The 21,249-nt window shown below is 49.1% G+C and overlaps 1 protein-coding gene across 6 annotated transcripts in view; it reads left to right on the top strand.

Moving 5' to 3' along the window:
• ATP9B (ATPase phospholipid transporting 9B (putative)) overlaps positions 1-21,249 on the top strand; it is a 322,333-nt gene that overhangs the window by 252,423 nt on the left and 48,661 nt on the right. For all 6 annotated transcript variants that reach the window (XM_008952694.5, XM_003827309.6, XM_063597385.1 and 3 more), the window contains 2 exons: positions 17,373-17,534; positions 18,244-18,336. In XM_008952694.5, the coding sequence (XP_008950942.2) occupies positions 17,373-17,534; positions 18,244-18,336 (255 nt within the window). The remainder of the gene's footprint in view (positions 1-17,372; positions 17,535-18,243; positions 18,337-21,249) is intronic.

Raw genomic sequence — 21,249 nt, forward strand, 5'->3', positions numbered from 1 at the left:
TCTCCTGGCTAACGTGAGTGAATAGGGAGGGAACACTGAACACTTCCATAGGGGCCCCTGCCTCTCCTGGCTAACGTGAGTGAATAGAGGGAACACTGAACACTTCCATAGGGGCCCCCGCCTCTCCTGGCTAACGTGAGTGAATAGGGAGGGAACACTGAACACTTCCATAGGGGCCCCCGCCTCTCCTGGCTAACGTGAGTGAATAGAGGGAACACTGAACACTTCCATAGGGGCCCCCGCCTCTCCTGGCTAACGTGAGTGAATAGGGAGGGAACACTGAACACTTCCATAGGGGCCCCCGCCTCTCCTGGCTAACGTGAGTGAATAGAGGGAACACTGAACACTTCCATAGGGGCCCCCGCCTCTCCTGGCTAACGTGAGTGAATAGGGAGGGAACACTGAACACTTCCATAGGGGCCCCCGCCTCTCCTGGCTAACGTGAGTGAATAGGGAGGGAACACTGAACACTTCCATAGGGGCCCCCGCCTCTCCTGGCTAACGTGAGTGAATAGGGAGGGAACACTGAACACTTCCATAGGGGCCCCCGCCTCTCCTGGCTAACGTGAGTGAATAGAGGGAACACTGAACACTTCCATAGGGGCCCCCGCCTCTCCTGGCTAACGTGAGTGAATAGGGAGGGAACACTGAACACTTCCATAGGGGCCCCCGCCTCTCCTGGCTAACGTGAGTGAATAGAGGGAACACTGAACACTTCCATAGGGGCCCCCGCCTCTCCTGGCTAACGTGAGTGAATAGGGAGGGAACACTGAACAGTTCCTTCCGTAGGGGTCCCTGCTTCTCTGGCTTGCGCTGTCCTCCTCATTGTTTCCTTCCCTACGTCTCCACTTAACATGACAAGTCCTGTGGCTGGAATCACTGTCCTCAGTGTCTCTCCCACGTTGATAGCACAAAAAGATTTAAGGAAACCGGCCTAAAGAATATCTGTACCGTATTTCCATTTCATTTATTGCCAGAATTTAGTTTCTAGTGCCTCGGGATTAAACTGATTGTAGAGGTGATGCATGTATGTGATTCTCCATGTAAATAAATCTAAAATAAAGTCCTGAAGCAAATATTGCCATGACTTCTGCATCTACAGAGCTTGGCTCACAGGAGTACTCTTTGATTTAATTAATTTATTATTAACCTATTTACTTCTTTCAGGTGATTTGCATTTTATATGCAAATAAATGGTTGAGAGGCACACTAGTAACTTCAGGGAGAGAGCGACTCTCTTTAAACTCAGAGCCCAGATTGCTCTGCAGCAGCCCTGTGCTCACCAGGCTGTCCAGGCCCTGGAGAGTCCTGACACGGAGTGCCGAGAACGTGCCCATTTATGGTTTTGCCCGTGTCTTCAGAATTCCACTCAGCTTTCCACTTTTAAATCATTTTAAATAGGAGATCTTTTAGCTTTCATTTATTCAAGAAATAAGTCGTTGTGCTTGTTCCTGAGTCTACATCGGTGAGCACAGTGCACCTGGACCTGTGTGGGGAACTGAGGTTCTGGGAGGGAAGGAGCCCGGACCTGGGAGTGTTGGTCCCTAGAACGCAGCGGAGGCGCAGTGCGAGTAGGTCCTCTGCCAGGAGAAGGGGAGGGGCACACAGCACTCTGATCAGGTGGTCAGCGGGGCCTTCTGGAGACCTGGGGTTGAGCCGAAAGTAAGACTGCCTGGTGGAGAGTGATGGGGAGGGCCTGGCCGCGCGGCCGGCACTCCATACACACCAGGGGCATGAGAGCCCCAGGGCCAGGCCAGGGGAACAGTCAGAGAATGGGTCTCTAACAAATGTATTTGTCACTGAGCTAGCTGCTGTCAGTCTCATAACTGTGTCTGTTGTTGGAAGATAAACCCCAGTCTTGCTTGGACAGCTTGATTCTGAAGTTGGGAGTTGTAATGACAGGTTGTCTTTACTGGATCTGCATATGGACCATCTGGTTGGCTGGCCATGCAGAACTCCCACCCCCCTCCAGCCCTCATTGCTTGTAGAACCCTATCCCACTTCCTCGGGATGCTGTGGGTTTTACACTGGGAGGGAGCTTACATACTAGGAAACCTTGGGATGCTGTGGGTTTTACGTTGGGAGGGAGCTTACACACTAGGAAACCTTGGGATGCTGTGGGTTTTATGTGGGGAGGGAGCTTACATACTTTAGGAAAGTGTGTATATTTTAATCTCTCAAACATCTTTAGGAAGATAATAGACTCAAACTTATCAATCCTTTACGATTTTCTTTTAATTTCTACATCTACTGTCCCTAGATGTAAGTTATTTCTAAGAGCCTTCTAAAAAGAACACCATGACTATATTTCAGATATACCAAGAGAATTCACTAGGCTGCTTTCACCTAGTCAAATCCCCACACTTACGTGCTGCAGAGCTGCAGAGCATGAATTAAGATATGAAAGCTCAAAACCAAAACCGGAGAATCTGCCGTGTCCGTGGGAAACAGCCGTTCCTTTGATGTATCTTCAATAAGGAGGACCAGGTCTGCGTGAAGTACTGAGTACTTAGGTATGAATTCAGGAGCAAAGATGCTAAAAGTACTGCATGTCCTCACTGAAATTATTTTTCTTGTAGTTATTTCATCCAGCAATTTTTTTTTTTTTTTGAGGCAGAGTCTCGCTCTATTGCCCAGGCTGGAGTGTGGTGGCACGATCTCAGCTCACTGCAACCTCTGCCTCCCGGGTTCAAGCGATTCTCCTGCCTCAGCCCCCCAAATAGCTGGGATTACAGGCATGTGCCCACCACTCCTGGCTATGTTTAATTTTATATTATCAAAATTCTGTCCAACAATAGGCAAGTTACATGAGAACAGTAATTAAAGCATCTATCATGAAAAATTTGGATATTCTTTTTTTCTGGTTGGCATTATATAGAGTTAATCCTCAAGATGATTACAAATTAAAAACAATTGGATGGAATGCTGGGCTAGGTATAAGAAGCTAAACTGATTTTTGTTATAAGCTGCTCTTTGCTCAAATGGATTGTGAAACCAAGCATAAACTAAATAATAAACAGATGTGAGTCACCAAATGTAGAAAGCTCCGTCCTGACTGCAGTGGGGCACCAGTGAGATGACAGGGTGTTCACGGAAAGATGCAATTTACAGGTCAAAATGTAATCGTAACCTTTCACTGTGTAAATTGGAAATTAGCCTCGGGAGCGTTGGCATCATTTACAGCTTGTGGAGAAGAAGTTTTATTGGAGGAAGCAATGGTAGAGCTACACCCTCACTTCCCACTGGAGATGGTGATGCACAGGTGCCACCTCCCTCCCCTTCGATGGGTGGTAGTCCTGGCTGACCCCCGCGTGCCTTTTTTGGTAATGTGGAGTGTATCGCTGATGCCCTGAATTACAGGACTGCGTCATCCCTAGCACAATTTTAGACTCTCGGTGTACTTAGTAACATGCAGGAAAGTCGGAGAGGGAGAGTTCTAATTCAAGCCCCATGGGTGACACCCTACTGAACGTTTAACACAGGCATGGAATTCCAGAGTTGTAGTGTCCATAGAACGGCAGTGCCGTCCAACCTCTAACCCAACGTCAGAATTGCGACAGCGAGTGTTGACATCTGCCACCATTGCTGCACGGCACACCATCCCAAATGTGGGGCACAGAACCATTCCGACATTCTCCTGGCCGCACCCTCGGGGCACGGTCAGGCAGCTTCCATCAGTAGGAGAGGGTTCTGACCCGGATTCCACCCCAGGCAGGGGCAGTGGGGCCAAGTGGCTTCAGCCCTGGCCACATCAGCACTTCCTCAGTGAGTATGTCCTTTACTGATTTCTAACAAAGCATGAAAATTACAAGCAAAGAATTTCCAGACAGCAGTTTCTCACAGTATTTGGCACACATTAAGCATTGGATTTGCTCCTATTTGTGTAATTTATGTTCTTACTAAGATTCTTAAGCAAAACAGACCAAAGTCAAAATTTGCTAATTTCATTTATTTTCAGCAAAAGGAAGACACATCAATCATGTTTGAGAGTGGGAAGCTTCAGGTTTATAAAGGTCAAATTCTAGGTGCCTCCCAGAGCAGAATGTTCTCAACATGCAGCAAAGTTAAATATGGTACTTCAGACAGAGTCAGACCGTCCTGAAATATGATAGAGACTTGGGGCCTTTGATTTAGTCTTGCTTTATGTTTTATGTCTTTTTTAAGTTTTTAAATTTTAAATTATTCTGGGTAGGTAATAGTACATACTTATGGGGTACATGTGATATTTGATACAAGCATACAATATGCAGTGATCAAATCGGTAATTGGGATACCTGTCACCTCAAGCATTTATCCTTGCTTCGCGTTAGTAATAGTCCGTTTATCGTTGCTTCGCGTTAGTAATATTGCAGTTCCATTCTTAGTTATTGTAAAATATACATAAATTATTGTCAATGAAGGTCACCCTATCATGCTACTGAGCGCTGGATCTTATTCCTTCTATCCGACTGTATTTTTGTACCCATTCATCAGCCCCCTTTATCACCCCTATCCCCAATATCCCCAATGTCCCCGATATCCTTCCCGGACTCTGGTAACCATCATTCTACTCTCTGTCTCCAGGAGTTCAACCTTTTTTTCTTAGCTCCCACATAAGAATGAGAAGACCCAGTGTTTGTCTTTCTGTGCCTGGCTGATTTCACTTAGCATAATGTGCCCCTGTTCCATTCACATTGTTGTAGATGAAAGGGTCTCATTCTTTAGTGATGGCTGAATAATACTCCATTGTGTGTACACCACGTTTTCTTCATCCGTGCATCCAGTGGGGGACACTGAGGCTGATTCCATAACGTGGCCACTGTGAACGGTGCCGCAGTACACGTAGGGGTGCCGAGATCTCTTCAGTGTACTGATTTCCTTTCTTTGGGGGATATTCCCAGGCGTGGGATTGTGGATTATATGGTGGCTCTGTGTTTAGATTGGGGGTAACCTCCATGCTGCTCTCCAGAGGGCTGCACGAATTTACATTCCCGACAACAGTGCTCCCTTCTCCCACCTCCTCCCTCGCCAGCATTTGAATTGCTGTCTTTTGGATAGAAGCCGTTTTAACTGGGGTGAGGTGATACCTCATTGTAATTTTTATTTGCATGTCTGATGATTAAAGGATATTGAGCATGCTTTCCTATACCTGTTGGCCGTTTGTGTGTCTTCTTTTGAGAAATGTCTGTTCAGATCTTTTGCCCATATTTTAATCGAATTACTCATTTTTTTCCGATTAAGTCGTTTGAGAATATGCAATGATCTTGTAGATTCTGCTTATTAATTTCTTCTCAGTGGGTAGTTTGCAAATATTTTCTCTCATTCTGTGGGTTGTCTCTTCACTTTGTTGATTGTTTTCTTTGCTGTGCAGTGGCTTTTTAGCCCAATGTGATCCTGTTTGTCCATTTTTGCTTTGGTTGCCTGTGCTTTTGAGGTCTTATTCAAGAAGTCTTTGCCCAGACCAAAGTGCCCTGGAGTGTGCCAGCCTATTAGGCACATTTTCAAATTTGATTAGTGGTTTTAGATACCAAGCAGATATTACCCATATAAGGGCGTCTTTTAATTTTTCAGTCCACCCACAGATACAGATGTCAAGCAGAAAAGGGTTGAGGTCTGACTCACTCTTGGGGTGTAGTTTTTCAGCCAGCGCTGGGGGCTGAGACCAGACCCTGCCCCACATCCCACTACCTGGAGGACCAGCAGGTGCTGACCAGGTACCCAACAAATTGCACTGGCCCTTACATGCAGGGTTGATTAATAAGAGTGAAGGCTCCTTTTCCCTTAAATATGGAAACGAGTTGTCTCACTTTAGAATGTTGCTTATAGAAAAATAGTAATTCTATACCATTAAGTCTTCTTAATTGCTGGTCTAATATGTAACATTTTGCTGTCCCTGCATTTATAAATAGTTAACTATATGGTCTTATTTGTTTAAATGAAATTTGTATTTCTAGATGATAAATTTGGGCTGAGGAGAAATTCCAACACTGTACATAGTCATTCCTCCTTCAGAAAGCAGGTTTTGAAGTGTGTTCAGCAGCTGGGGCTGTGGAGGAAACCAGTGGGGCTGGAGAGCCATGTGGGGAAGATGAAGGCTGTGGCCGAAGACAGACCCGGTCCCTGCTGGAAAAGGGAGCCCACAACCCCTGAGCCCCTCTCCCAGGTTCCGGGGAGGAGGGACCCCAGATGCCGGAGGACTCAGGTCGTTTGTGTGATGCATTCTTTCCTCCCCAGTCTAGAGCAGGACTAGCTGGTACTCTCCCTGGAAATAGAAAATGGCGCCTCAGATCACTTCTGCCCTCTGGGATGCAGATGAAGAACTTGAGTTGAGAAAAGGTGTCTGACTCTCCCATCTCTTATGCCTTTTCTGTAGAAGTGCACGTCGGATTTTGTAACTGAAATGACTGCAAATGTAGGATAGTAGTTACAGTTTCTCTCTCAATACTGCTTTTCCAGAATCATTCTATTCCATATATCATAAGCTCACTTTACTTTGTAAACTTCTTAAAATATGAGAAATTTGTAAAAGGTAAATGCTGATAGATTGAGTACGCACCATTTGAAACTGTATAAATATGTGTGTGTGTTTATTATCCTAAAACAGTTGGCCTGTTTGTCTATTTAATTCCTTAACTAGAGCCTAAAAAATGTTTGGGAAGTCACCTGAGGTCACATGACAGGGAAGGAGCGGGGGCTTTTGCACTGCAGGCCTCTCAAAAGAATGCCTGTGGGGCGGGGTCAGTGGCAGTGGCACCTGGGCAGCCCTGAAAAGGAGGGACAGGTGCCTGTCACCTCCACGCAGCACCGGTGACACCATCGCGATCCCTGGCTTTGCTCCCGGCACTCCCCACTTGCACGCAGCATCTCCAGAGCCAGAAGAGACATGGCGTTAGGCTGTTTTCCGTTATCTCTGCACACTCCATTCCCTCACATGGTGTTAGGGTGTCATCTCTGCACACTCCATTCCCTCACATGGTGTTAGGGTGTCATCTCTGTACCCTCCCTCCCCTCACATGGTGTTAGGGTGTCATCTCTGTACCCTCCCTCCCCTCACATGGTGTTAGGGTGTCATCTCTGCACACTCCCTCCCCTCACATGGTGTTAGGGTGTCATGTCTGTACCCTCCCTCCCCTCACATGGTGTTAGGGTGTCATCTCTGTACCCTCCCTCCCCTCACATGGTGTTAGGGTGTCATCTCTGTACCCTCCCTCCCCTCACATGGTGTTAGGGTGTCATCTCTATACCCTCCCTCCCCTCACATGGTGTTAGGGTGTCATCTCTATACCCTCCCTCCCCTCACATGGTGTTAGGGTGTCATCTCTGTACCCTCCCTCCCCTCACATGGTGTTAGGGTGTCATCTCTGCACACTCCCTCCCCTCACATGGTGTTAGGGTGTCATCTCTGTACCCTCCCTCCCCTCACATGGTGTTAGGGTGTCATCTCTGTACCCTCCCTCCCCTCACATGGTGTTAGGGTGTCATCTCTATACCCTCCCTCCCCTCACATGGTGTTAGGGTGTCATCTCTGTACCCTCCCTCCCCTCACATGGTGTTAGGGTGTCATCTCTGCACACTCCCTCCCCTCACATGGTGTTAGGGTGTCATCTCTGTACCCTCCCTCCCCTCACATGGTGTTAGGGTGTCATCTCTGCACACTCCCTCCCCTCACATGGTGTTAGGGTGTCATCTCTGTACCCTCCCTCCCCTCACATGGTGTTAGGGTGTCATCTCTGCACACTCCCTCCCCTCACATGGTGTTAGGGTGTCATCTCTGTACCCTCCCTCCCCTCACATGGTGTTAGGGTGTCATCTCTGTACCCTCCCTCCCCTCACATGGTGTTAGGGTGTCATCTCTGCACACTCCCTCCCCTCACATGGTGTTAGGGTGTCATCTCTGTACCCTCCCTCCCCTCACATGGTGTTAGGGTGTCATCTCTGTACCCTCCCTCCCCTCACATGGTGTTAGGGTGTCATCTCTGCACACTCCCTCCCCTCACATGGTGTTAGGGTGTCATCTCTGTACCCTCCCTCCCCTCACATGGTGTTAGGGTGTCATCTCTGTACCCTCCCTCCCCTCACATGGTGTTAGGGTGTCATCTCTGTACCCTCCCTCCCCTCACATGGTGTTAGGGTGTCATCTCTGCACACTCCCTCCCCTCACATGGTGTTAGGGTGTCATCTCTGTACCCTCCCTCCCCTCACATGGTGTTAGGGTGTCATCTCTGTACCCTCCCTCCCCTCACATGGTGTTAGGGTGTCATCTCTGCACACTCCCTCCCCTCACATGGTGTTAGGGTGTCATCTCTGTACCCTCCCTCCCCTCACATGGTGTTAGGGTGTCATCTCTGCACACTCCCTCCCCTCACATGGTGTTAGGGTGTCATCTCTGTACCCTCCCTCCCCTCACATGGTGTTAGGGTGTCATCTCTGTACCCTCCCTCCCCTCACATGGTGTTAGGGTGTCATCTCTGCACACTCCCTCCCCTCACATGGTGTTAGGGTGTCATCTCTGTACCCTCCCTCCCCTCACATGGTGTTAGGGTGTCATCTCTGTACCCTCCCTCCCCTCACATGGTGTTAGGGTGTCATGTCTGCACACTCCCTCCCCTCACATGGTGTTAGGGTGTCATCTCTGTACCCTCCCTCCCCTCACATGGTGTTAGGGTGTCATCTCTGCACACTCCCTCCCCTCACATGGTGTTAGGGTGTCATCTCTGTACCCTCCCTCCCCTCACATGGTGTTAGGGTGTCATCTCTGTACCCTCCCTCCCCTCACATGGTGTTAGGGTGTCATCTCTGCACACTCCCTCCCCTCACATGGTGTTAGGGTGTCATCTCTGCACACTCCCTCCCCTCACATGGTGTTAGGGTGTCATCTCTGTACACTCCCTCCCCTCACATGGTGTTAGGGTGTCATCTCTGTACCCTCCCTCCCCTCACATGGTGTTAGGGTGTCATCTCTGCACACTCCCTCCCCTCACATGGTGTTAGGGTGTCATCTCTGTACCCTCCCTCCCCTCACATGGTGTTAGGGTGTCATCTCTGTACCCTCCCTCCCCTCACATGGTGTTAGGGTGTCATCTCTGCACACTCCCTCCCCTCACATGGTGTTAGGGTGTCATCTCTGTACCCTCCCTCCCCTCACATGGTGTTAGGGTGTCATCTCTGCACACTCCCTCCCCTCACATGGTGTTAGGGTGTCATCTCTGTACCCTCCCTCCCCTCACATGGTGTTAGGGTGTCATCTCTGTACCCTCCCTCCCCTCACATGGTGTTAGGGTGTCATCTCTGCACACTCCCTCCCCTCACATGGTGTTAGGGTGTCATCTCTGCACACTCCCTCCCCTCACATGGTGTTAGGGTGTCATCTCTGTACACTCCCTCCCCTCACATGGTGTTAGGGTGTCATCTCTGTACCCTCCCTCCCCTCACATGGTGTTAGGGTGTCATCTCTGCACACTCCCTCCCCTCACATGGTGTTAGGGTGTCATCTCTGTACCCTCCCTCCCCTCACATGGTGTTAGGGTGTCATCTCTGCACACTCCCTCCCCTCACATGGTGTTAGGGTGTCATCTCTGTACCCTCCCTCCCCTCACATGGTGTTAGGGTGTCATCTCTGTACCCTCCCTCCCCTCACATGGTGTTAGGGTGTCATCTCTGCACACTCCCTCCCCTCACATGGTGTTAGGGTGTCATCTCTGTACCCTCCCTCCCCTCACATGGTGTTAGGGTGTCATCTCTGCACACTCCCTCCCCTCACATGGTGTTAGGGTGTCATCTCTGTACCCTCCCTCCCCTCACATGGTGTTAGGGTGTCATCTCTGCACACTCCCTCCCCTCACATGGTGTTAGGGTGTCATCTCTGTACCCTCCCTCCCCTCACATGGTGTTAGGGTGTCATCTCTGTACCCTCCCTCCCCTCACATGGTGTTAGGGTGTCATGTCTGCACACTCCCTCCCCTCACATGGTGTTAGGGTGTCATCTCTGTACCCTCCCTCCCCTCACATGGTGTTAGGGTGTCATCTCTGTACCCTCCCTCCCCTCACATGGTGTTAGGGTGTCATCTCTGCACACTCCCTCCCCTCACATGGTGTTAGGGTGTCATCTCTGTACCCTCCCTCCCCTCACATGGTGTTAGGGTGTCATCTCTGCACACTCCCTCCCCTCACATGGTGTTAGGGTGTCATCTCTGTACCCTCCCTCCCCTCACATGGTGTTAGGGTGTCATCTCTGTACCCTCCCTCCCCTCACATGGTGTTAGGGTGTCATCTCTGCACACTCCCTCCCCTCACATGGTGTTAGGGTGTCATCTCTGTACCCTCCCTCCCCTCACATGGTGTTAGGGTGTCATCTCTGTACCCTCCCTCCCCTCACATGGTGTTAGGGTGTCATGTCTGCACACTCCCTCCCCTCACATGGTGTTAGGGTGTCATCTCTGTACCCTCCCTCCCCTCACATGGTGTTAGGGTGTCATCTCTGCACACTCCCTCCCCTCACATGGTGTTAGGGTGTCATCTCTGTACCCTCCCTCCCCTCACATGGTGTTAGGGTGTCATCTCTGTACCCTCCCTCCCCTCACATGGTGTTAGGGTGTCATCTCTGTACCCTCCCTCCCCTCACATGGTGTTAGGGTGTCATCTCTGCACACTCCCTCCCCTCACATGGTGTTAGGGTGTCATCTCTGTACCCTCCCTCCCCTCACATGGTGTTAGGGTGTCATCTCTGTACCCTCCCTCCCCTCACATGGTGTTAGGGTGTCATCTCTGCACACTCCCTCCCCTCACATGGTGTTAGGGTGTCATCTCTGTACCCTCCCTCCCCTCACATGGTGTTAGGGTGTCATCTCTGCACACTCCCTCCCCTCACATGGTGTTAGGGTGTCATCTCTGTACCCTCCCTCCCCTCACATGGTGTTAGGGTGTCATCTCTGTACCCTCCCTCCCCTCACATGGTGTTAGGGTGTCATCTCTGCACACTCCCTCCCCTCACATGGTGTTAGGGTGTCATCTCTGCACACTCCCTCCCCTCACATGGTGTTAGGGTGTCATCTCTGTACACTCCCTCCCCTCACATGGTGTTAGGGTGTCATCTCTGTACCCTCCCTCCCCTCACATGGTGTTAGGGTGTCATCTCTGCACACTCCCTCCCCTCACATGGTGTTAGGGTGTCATCTCTGTACCCTCCCTCCCCTCACATGGTGTTAGGGTGTCATCTCTGTACCCTCCCTCCCCTCACATGGTGTTAGGGTGTCATCTCTGCACACTCCCTCCCCTCACATGGTGTTAGGGTGTCATCTCTGTACCCTCCCTCCCCTCACATGGTGTTAGGGTGTCATCTCTGCACACTCCCTCCCCTCACATGGTGTTAGGGTGTCATCTCTGTACCCTCCCTCCCCTCACATGGTGTTAGGGTGTCATCTCTGTACCCTCCCTCCCCTCACATGGTGTTAGGGTGTCATCTCTGCACACTCCCTCCCCTCACATGGTGTTAGGGTGTCATCTCTGCACACTCCCTCCCCTCACATGGTGTTAGGGTGTCATCTCTGTACCCTCCCTCCCCTCACATGGTGTTAGGGTGTCATCTCTGCACACTCCCTCCCCTCACATGGTGTTAGGGTGTCATCTCTGCACACTCCCTCCCCTCACATGGTGTTAGGGTGTCATCTCTGTACCCTCCCTCCCCTCACATGGTGTTAGGGTGTTATCTCTGTACCCTCCCTCCCCTCACATGGTGTTAGGGTGTCATCTCTGCACACTCCCTCCCCTCACATGGTGTTAGGGTGTCATCTCTGTACCCTCCCTCCCCTCACATGGTGTTAGGGTGTCATCTCTGCACACTCCCTCCCCTCACATGGTGTTAGGGTGTCATCTCTGTACCCTCCCTCCCCTCACATGGTGTTAGGGTGTCATCTCTGTACCCTCCCTCCCCTCACATGGTGTTAGGGTGTCATCTCTGTACCCTCCCTCCCCTCACATGGTGTTAGGGTGTTATCTCTGTACCCTCCCTCCCCTCACATGGTGTTAGGGTGTCATCTCTGCACACTCCCTCCCCTCACATGGTGTTAGGGTGTCATCTCTGTACCCTCCCTCCCCTCACATGGTGTTAGGGTGTCATCTCTGCACACTCCCTCCCCTCACATGGTGTTAGGGTGTCATCTCTGTACCCTCCCTCCCCTCACATGGTGTTAGGGTGTCATCTCTGTACCCTCCCTCCCCTCACATGGTGTTAGGGTGTCATCTCTGTACCCTCCCTCCCCTCACATGGTGTTAGGGTGTCATGTCTGCACACTCCCTCCCCTCACATGGTGTTAGGGTGTCATCTCTGTACCCTCCCTCCCCTCACATGGTGTTAGGGTGTCATCTCTGTACCCTCCCTCCCCTCACATGGTGTTAGGGTGTCATGTCTGCACACTCCCTCCCCTCACATGGTGTTAGGGTGTCATCTCTGCACACTCCCTCCCCTCACATGGTGTTAGGGTGTCATCTCTGTACCCTCCCTCCCCTCACATGGTGTTAGGGTGTCATCTCTATACCCTCCCTCCCCTCACATGGTGTTAGGGTGTCATCTCTGCACACTCCCTCCCCTCACATGGTGTTAGGGTGTCATCTCTGTACCCTCCCTCCCCTCACATGGTGTTAGGGTGTCATCTCTGTACCCTCCCTCCCCTCACATGGTGTTAGGGTGTCATCTCTGCACACTCCCTCCCCTCACATGGTGTTAGGGTGTCATCTCTGCACACTCCCTCCCCTCACATGGTGTTAGGGTGTCATCTCTGTACCCTCCCTCCCCTCACATGGTGTTAGGGTGTCATCTCTATACCCTCCCTCCCCTCACATGGTGTTAGGGTGTCATCTCTGCACACTCCCTCCCCTCACATGGTGTTAGGGTGTCATCTCTGTACCCTCCCTCCCCTCACATGGTGTTAGGGTGTCATCTCTGTACCCTCCCTCCCCTCACATGGTGTTAGGGTGTCATCTCTGCACACTCCCTCCCCTCACATGGTGTTAGGGTGTCATCTCTGTACCCTCCCTCCCCTCACATGGTGTTAGGGTGTCATCTCTGTACCCTCCCTCCCCTCACATGGTGTTAGGGTGTCATCTCTGTACCCTCCCTCCCCTCACATGGTGTTAGGGTGTCATCTCTATACCCTCCCTCCCCTCACATGGTGTTAGGGTGTCATCTCTATACCCTCCCTCCCCTCACATGGTGTTAGGGTGTCATGTCTGTACCCTCCCTCCCCTCACATGGTGTTAGGGTGTCATCTCTATACCCTCCCTCCCCTCACATGGTGTTAGGGTGTCATGTCTGTACCCTCCCTCCCCTCACATGGTGTTAGGGTGTCATCTCTGCACACTCCCTCCCCTCACATGGTGTTAGGGTGTCATCTCTATACCCTCCCTCCCCTCACATGGTGTTAGGGTGTCATCTCTGCACACTCCCTCCCCTCACATGGTGTTAGGGTGTCATCTCTATACCCTCCCTCCCCTCACATGGTGTTAGGGTGTCATCTCTGCACACTCCCTCCCCTCACATGGTGTTAGGGTGTCATGTCTGTACCCTCCCTCCCCTCACATGGTGTTAGGGTGTCATCTCTGTACCCTGCCTCCCCTCACATGGTGTTAGGGTGTCATCTCTGTACCCTCCCTCCCCTCACATGGTGTTAGGGTGTCATCTCTTTACCCTCCCTCCCCTCACATGGTGTTAGGGTGTCATCTCTGTACCCTCCCTCCTCTCACATGGTGTTAGGGTGTCATCTCTGCACACTCCATTCCCTCACATGGTGTTAGGGTGTCATCTCTGTACCCTCCCTCCCCTCACATGGTGTTAGGGTGTCATCTCTGCACACTCCCTCCCCTCACATGGTGTTAGGGTGTCATCTCTATACCCTCCCTCCCCTCACATGGTGTTAGGGTGTCATCTCTGCACACTCCCTCCCCTCACATGGTGTTAGGGTGTCATGTCTGTACCCTCCCTCCCCTCACATGGTGTTAGGGTGTCATCTCTGCACACTCCCTCCCCTCACATGGTGTTAGGGTGTCATCTCTATACCCTCCCTCCCCTCACATGGTGTTAGGGTGTCATCTCTGCACACTCCCTCCCCTCACATGGTGTTAGGGTGTCATGTCTGTACCCTCCCTCCCCTCACATGGTGTTAGGGTGTCATCTCTGTACCCTCCCTCCCCTCACATGGTGTTAGGGTGTCATCTCTATACCCTCCCTCCCCTCACATGGTGTTAGGGTGTCATCTCTGTACCCTCCCTCCCCTCACATGGTGTTAGGGTGTCATCTCTGCACACTCCCTCCCCTCACATGGTGTTAGGGTGTCATGTCTGTACCCTCCCTCCCCTCACATGGTGTTAGGGTGTCATCTCTGCACACTCCCTCCCCTCACATGGTGTTAGGGTGTCATCTCTATACCCTCCCTCCCCTCACATGGTGTTAGGGTGTCATCTCTGCACACTCCCTCCCCTCACATGGTGTTAGGGTGTCATGTCTGTACCCTCCCTCCCCTCACATGGTGTTAGGGTGTCATCTCTGTACCCTCCCTCCCCTCACATGGTGTTAGGGTGTCATCTCTATACCCTCCCTCCCCTCACATGGTGTTAGGGTGTCATCTCTGTACCCTCCCTCCCCTCACATGGTGTTAGGGTGTCATCTCTGCACACTCCCTCCCCTCACATGGTGTTAGGGTGTCATCTCTGTACCCTCCCTCCCCTCACATGGTGTTAGGGTGTCATCTCTATACCCTCCCTCCCCTCACATGGTGTTAGGGTGTCATCTCTGCACACTCCCTCCCCTCACATGGTGTTAGGGTGTCATCTCTGTACCCTCCCTCCCCTCACATGGTGTTAGGGTGTCATCTGTGTACCCTCCCTCCCCTCACATGGTGTGAGGGTGTCATCTCTGTACCCTCCCTCCCCTCACATGGTGTTAGGGTGTCATCTCTGTACCCTCCCTCCCCTCACATGGTGTTAGGGTGTCATCTCTGTACACTCCCTCCCCTCACATGGTGTTAGGGTGTCATCTCTGCACACTCCCTCCCCTCACATGTTGTTAGGGTGTCATCTCTGTACCCTCCCTCCCTGAGCTCACATGGTGTTCGGTTTCATCTCTGCACACTCCGTCCCCACACAGTGCCCTGCTGTGTCAAGTTCAAAGCATGAAAAAGAAAGGAAGCAGCTCTTCACACCCAGACACTGGAAAATCATGCTAGAGGTATTCTGTGGTCAGACGTGTGGGGAATTGCTTAGAAAATCTGATTTTAAAGGTAGTTCCTGGTCTGCCCACGAGTGCATGTCTGGAGGGCTCCTGTGAGAAAGGTGAGGGTGGAGCCCTGGCATCCTCCTGGTGGCCTCCCTGTGCTGACTGTCCACTGTGTGCCCTCACACCTCATTTCTCGAATCCTTGCTGCAGCTCTGAGCGGTGCCTCGGCACGGCCATTCTGTAGACAAGGACCCTGGGGTTGCAGAGGTGCAGCCATTTGCCCAGGGTTCGGTCCTAACCTGAGCAGCTGGCCACAGAGCCAGAGCTCTTGAGAACTTTGCTACAATCTCTCTAAGAGTGTGAACTCATCCTCACAGGAATGTTCAGAAGGCCCTAAGATTGATTTAATATCCTGTGCACTAGACAAAATTTAAAATGTTCCTGAAGTGACTTGAGTTCTTAGAACCTAAGATTTTAAAACTGTTTGGCTGAGAGTGAGGTGGAGGTTAAAACTGAAGGCAAGGACGTGCTCATCGGAAGAGGGGGGTGAGAATGAGGTTGTGGTTTAAGAAGAGGACTTGCCCAGGCTGTGAGGGGCTTCAGCACTGTGGGTGGCGGCAGGCCTGCAGAACAGAGAGGAGACCCTGAGGGAAGCAGGTGTGTTACTGGGCTGTGCTGCAGTGGTGTGGGACGTTGCAGAGAGCGTGCTCTCCATGGTTAGTGTGCTCTCCATGGTTAGCGTGTTCTCCATGGTGAGTGTGCTCTCCGTGGTTAGCGTGCTCTCCGTGGGTAGTGTGCTCTCTCCATGGTTAGTGTGCTCTCCATGGTTAGTGTGCTCTCCGTGGTTAGCGTGCTCTCCGTGGTTAGTGTGCTCTCTCCATGGTTAGCGTGCTCTCCATGGTTAGTGTGCTCTCCGTGGTTAGCGTGCTCTCCGTGGTTAGTGTGCTCTCTCCATGGTTAGTGTGCTCTCCATGGTTAGCGTGCTCTCCGTGGTTAGCGTGCTCTCCGTGGTTAGTGTGCTCTCTCCATGGTTAGCGTGCTCTCCATGGTTAGTGTGTTCTCCGTGGTTAGCGTGCTCTCCGTGGTTAGTGTGCTCTCTCCATGGTTAGCGTGCTCTCCCTGGTTAGCGTGCTCTCCGTGGTTAGCGTTTTCTCCGTGGTTAGCGTGCTGTCCGTGGTTAGCGTGCTCTCCGTGGTTAGCATGCTCTCCATGGTTAGCATGCTCTCTTTGGTTAGTGTGTTCTCCGTGGTTAGCATGTTCCCCATGGTTAGTGTGCCTTTAGCTGCATAATAGGATTGGCAATACCCTATTTATCTGATTAATGTCTGGTAGGGAGGTTGCTTTTAAAGACAGACTTTTCTCAGAAAAAATACTTTTTGTCATAAAATACTATTCACAAATTATTAACTGTAAAAATTGCTCTTCCACTTGTGATTGTTAAATTTTAATAAGTCAATAAATAATTATCAATAAGAATACATTCTATTTCTGAGTACCTGCCATATGCCAGAGAATCACTCATGTTATTTTGGCCTCAAAGCAATTTGGAAGGCCATTTTTCCACGTGACAGAAGAGGAGCGTTGCCCCAGCAGAGTGAAGACCTGGCCACAGGAGTTCTGACTTTCACACTTGGGCTTAGAACCCAAGCCTGCTTTCTCCTTGTCTATCTTGTCTCCTTTAAGTTTGCAAATATTACATGTAGACACATTAATAGAGTTAATTAGTCACCAATTTGTCTCTTATTTTAGAAAAATAATTACCATAAACATGAGATTCAAACTATTTCCCCTTTCATGGTGTCTATGGAACTGGGGAGGGAGAAACCTTGAAAAGTCGTATAACTTGCTCCCTGTCCCCAGACTGATGGAGTGAGCTGCGTTCTCAATTTTAAAACCATCTGGCTCTAGGGAGCAATTAACACAAATTGTAAAGAAAGTCTTTATGATCCATAATGGTCTTTATTTTAAAGAATAATACCAAGTGAGTTTTGTGATATTGCTTAGGATTCCTCCAGAACAATGTTATTCAAACGTATATACTTAGCCGTGAAAACAAAAAGTTCTGAACACCTAAGTTTTTCTGCAGCTGTCTCATGTTGGCAAACTTTCTGAGCACTGCCGTGCTGGCTCGCCTGCGTGTGGCTTTCCTGAGGCAGCGGTGGCCTCAGTTGTTGCTGGTCTCCCGTAGGTCGCTCTGGTGCAGTGGACAGAGAGTGTGGGCCTCACGCTGGTCAGCAGGGACCTCACCTCCATGCAGCTGAAGACCCCCAGTGGCCAGGTCCTCAGCTTCTGCATTCTGCAGCTGTTTCCCTTCACCTCCGAGAGCAAGCGGATGGGCGTCATCGTCAGGGTGAGGCTGTGGGGAGGGTGCCACGCGATGGCTTCAGACATTTTGTTTTCACACCTTTTAAACACAGATTTTCTGAAAAGAAAGTTAAACATTTACTCAGGTGCTTTATGCTGTTACAGTTTTGTTTGTTTGTTTTTTTTAATGAAATCTAAGCTAACAATCTATATCTGGGAACCTACTGTGTCTCTAGTGAGATAAAATAATTCTCCTAAGTCAACCTAGCCGGAATCAATAATGTGGGATTTATTAATTTTTGAAATCAACAACTAAAGCTGTTTTGATTTCAACAAAAATAACATGCCAAAGAGTTTGACTTTTGTACATTGATTTATGACCATAAAGTTGCCAAAACGTACCTTAATTTTTTTAGCAGACACCAAAATCATATCTTGGAAGTTGACTAAACAATGAAGCATTAAATCCAACTGTAAAAGTTTAAGAGAATGAATGCAACTCAAATCATATTCATTAACACACTCAGACCTTCAGCCTAGCATCTCAGGATGCACAATTATGTTCTCAGTCCTGATTGCACTATTGCTGAAGAGTGGGCCTAGCCCTCCGCGTAGAAACACGTGTGAGGAGCTTAACACACAGGAACACATTCATAGGAATTGCTTTTTCCATTGTGTGTTTTATTAGACTAGCAGTTATTTGCCCCGAGCAATGCAGCCTAAATGTGCCTCTGTTTATTTTTGTTCTTTGATAGGATGAATCCACGGCAGAAATCACATTCTACATGAAGGGCGCTGACGTGGCCATGTCTCCTATCGTGCAGTATAATGACTGGCTGGAAGAGGAGGTATGTGAGTGACTAGCGTGGTTCACAGTGTTTCTATGGAAGAGGAGGTATGTGAGTGACTCTCAGCCTGGGTCACAGTGTTTCTATGAACTTTATTGATAGATGACAGGAAAAGGATATCCTTTCCCCAGCTTGCAGACACTGGTATCATTGGATGAATTAAGCTGTCAAAATGTCAAACCAGACGCTGATGGGAACCACATAGGTTGTCAAACACAGTATCATTTTATACTAAATTATTTTAAGTGCTTGCAGTTCTCAATTTCATAAAGGAGAAAGGGTAGGAGTCCTATCTATTTATAAATAGTTTACCCTTTTTTTTTTTTTTTTTGAGACAGACACACTGTCACCCAGGCTGGAGTGCAGTGGTGCAATCTTGGCTCTCTGCAACCTGCACCTCCCAGGTTCAAGCGATTCTCCTGCCTCAGCCTCCCAAGTAGCTGGGACTACAGGCACCCGCCACCATGCCTGACTAATTTTTTTTGTATTTTTAGTAGAGACAGGGTTTCACCATGTTAGCCAGGATGGTCTCTATCTCCTGACCTCGTGATCCGCCTGCGTCGGCCTCCCAAAGTGCTGGCATTACATGCATGAGCCACCATGCCCAGCCAATAATTTACTTTCTGTGTAAATAACAATCATTTTTGTTTTGTGTGTGAGTGCATGTCAATCTATACAAGTAGGTCCTTACAAAGAATATTTTGTTTATAATAGAAATAGAAGGCATTATCAATCATTCACTATTCTGAAATAATACTTTATATGTAATCATAGTTATATTTTAATGTATCTCTTTTGTAACATAAATATTTGCAAGATTTTCTTTAGAATTTTAACCTAATGCTAATTTGTGCATAAGGTTCACCTAAAATTAGAACATAAGATACAAATAATAAGCAATCCCATATTTCATTAAATTCTCCTGAAGTAAATAGGATTTGTAGGTAGCCTCATGAGATGATTTTATCGTTAAGCTTATGTATAAATCAGTAGTTGGATTTCCAAGTAAAATGGAGACTGTTGTAATTATAGTAAACATGGCCCTTTTTCCTGTGTGCGTGTTGCTGTTGGAATTCAGAGTCTCTCCTCCCACCCTGGGACCTCAGAGATGGTCTGTCCGTGCAGCCTCCACACCCCAGTGTTCGCAACGGTAGTGACAATATGAATCAATATCTCCTTCAGGGTGGTTTGATTTAATCAGGGACATGAATAAATTAAACTCCCTGAAGACCTAGTAAAATGCCATAAAAATTACTTTTGGTCATAATGATGTGCAATTAATTGTAAAATACTTCTTTAATTTATTTAGCTTTATGAGTCCAAATCAATAAATGTCTTGCAACAGACAGATAATGTCAGAATGTTTTTCACAAAGATAACTTTATTAAAAATTCTATGTACATTTATTTTCTCAACATTATATTTTCTTTCCTTGGATAAATTGTTGTCCCTTCACCAATGTCTTTGTTGTGGTACTACTATATTATGAAAGCCTTTCATTTTATTAAAAACGAAATGAGGCAGCAGATTCTTCGAGCTGGAGTTAAAAGTGTATTATTCTGCTTCCATCCGGCTCCTCCAGAACTGAATTCTTGGCTTGTCAAATGTTTTAAAAAAAAAAACTTTTCAATGATCACATAACAGAAAGAACCAGTTTGTGCAAACCTGAGATGTAAGAATATGTAAGTCTGTGAACAGACTTAAAATAGTGATGTTCCGGATAGCTGGAGGTGTTGAGGTGATTGGCTTCCTTCCCTCTAAACACAAACCTGAGTTAGGCCCTGGACATTGTATTGTAAAGGAAACAAGTACAGGTGACCCTTGAACAACATGAGGGCCAGGGGCTCCAAACCCCGCACAGTTGAAAATCAGCCTGTCACTTCTGACTCCCCAACACGTAACTGCTGATAGCCTCCTGTTGAACGAAGCCATACCAATAACACGGATAGATCGATTAACACATTGTGTATGTTACGTGAATTATATTCTGCATTGTTACAAGAAAGTAACTTAGAGCAAAGAAAGTGTTATTAAGAAAATCATGGGCTGGGTACGGTGGCTTACGCCTGTAATGCCAGCACTTTGGGAGGCCAAGGCGGGCGGATCACGAGGTCAGGAGATCGAGACCCTCCTGGCTAACACGGTGAAACCCCATCTCTACTAAAAATACAAAAAATTAGCCGGGTGTGGTGGCGGGCGCCTGTAGTCCCAGCTACTTGGGAGGCTGAGGCAGGAGAATGGCGTGAACCCGGGAGGCGGAGCTTGCAGTGAGCCGAGATCGCGACACTGCACTCCAGCCTGGGCGACAGAGCGAGACTCCGTCTCAAAAAATAAAAATAAAAAAATTATAAGGAAGAGAAAATGTTATCTACTCGTCAGTAAGTGGGAGTGGGCCATCGTGAAGACCTTCTGACTTTCTTCCTCATGGTCTTCATGTTGAGGAGGCTGAGGAGGAGGAGGGGTTGGTCTTGCTCTCTCAGGAGGGCAGAGGCAGAACAGGTGGAGGAGGTGGAAGCGGAGGCAGGAGGGGCAGGCTCACTCCGCATAAACTTTACTGAAAATAATCTGTGTAAAAGTGGACCCACGCTGTTCAAACCCATGTTGTTTAAGGGCCATCTGTAGTTAAAATTGGGAACGACAGGAGTTATAATGAATGACAGCCTTGCCTTTGTAATTCACAGTAATTGTCACTTCTTTTGTCTCCTGTAACACATGACCCTATAGAGGTCACTATTCCAATTCCTAAACAGGAGACGGGAAGAGACACAGCTGTTGGATGCATAAAGAGGGGTGCTAGACCCACGCTTCTCCTCCAGCCCTTCCTGCCATCCCTGCAGCCTCCAATCCAACGTCAAATACAATCAACTGGATGAATTAAAAAGAAATTGCAAAAAATATGAAGAGTTCAATAAT

The sequence above is a fragment of the Pan paniscus genome, chromosome 17, assembly GCF_029289425.2.
Source record: "Pan paniscus chromosome 17, NHGRI_mPanPan1-v2.0_pri, whole genome shotgun sequence".
Lineage (NCBI taxonomy): Eukaryota > Metazoa > Chordata > Mammalia > Primates > Hominidae > Pan > Pan paniscus.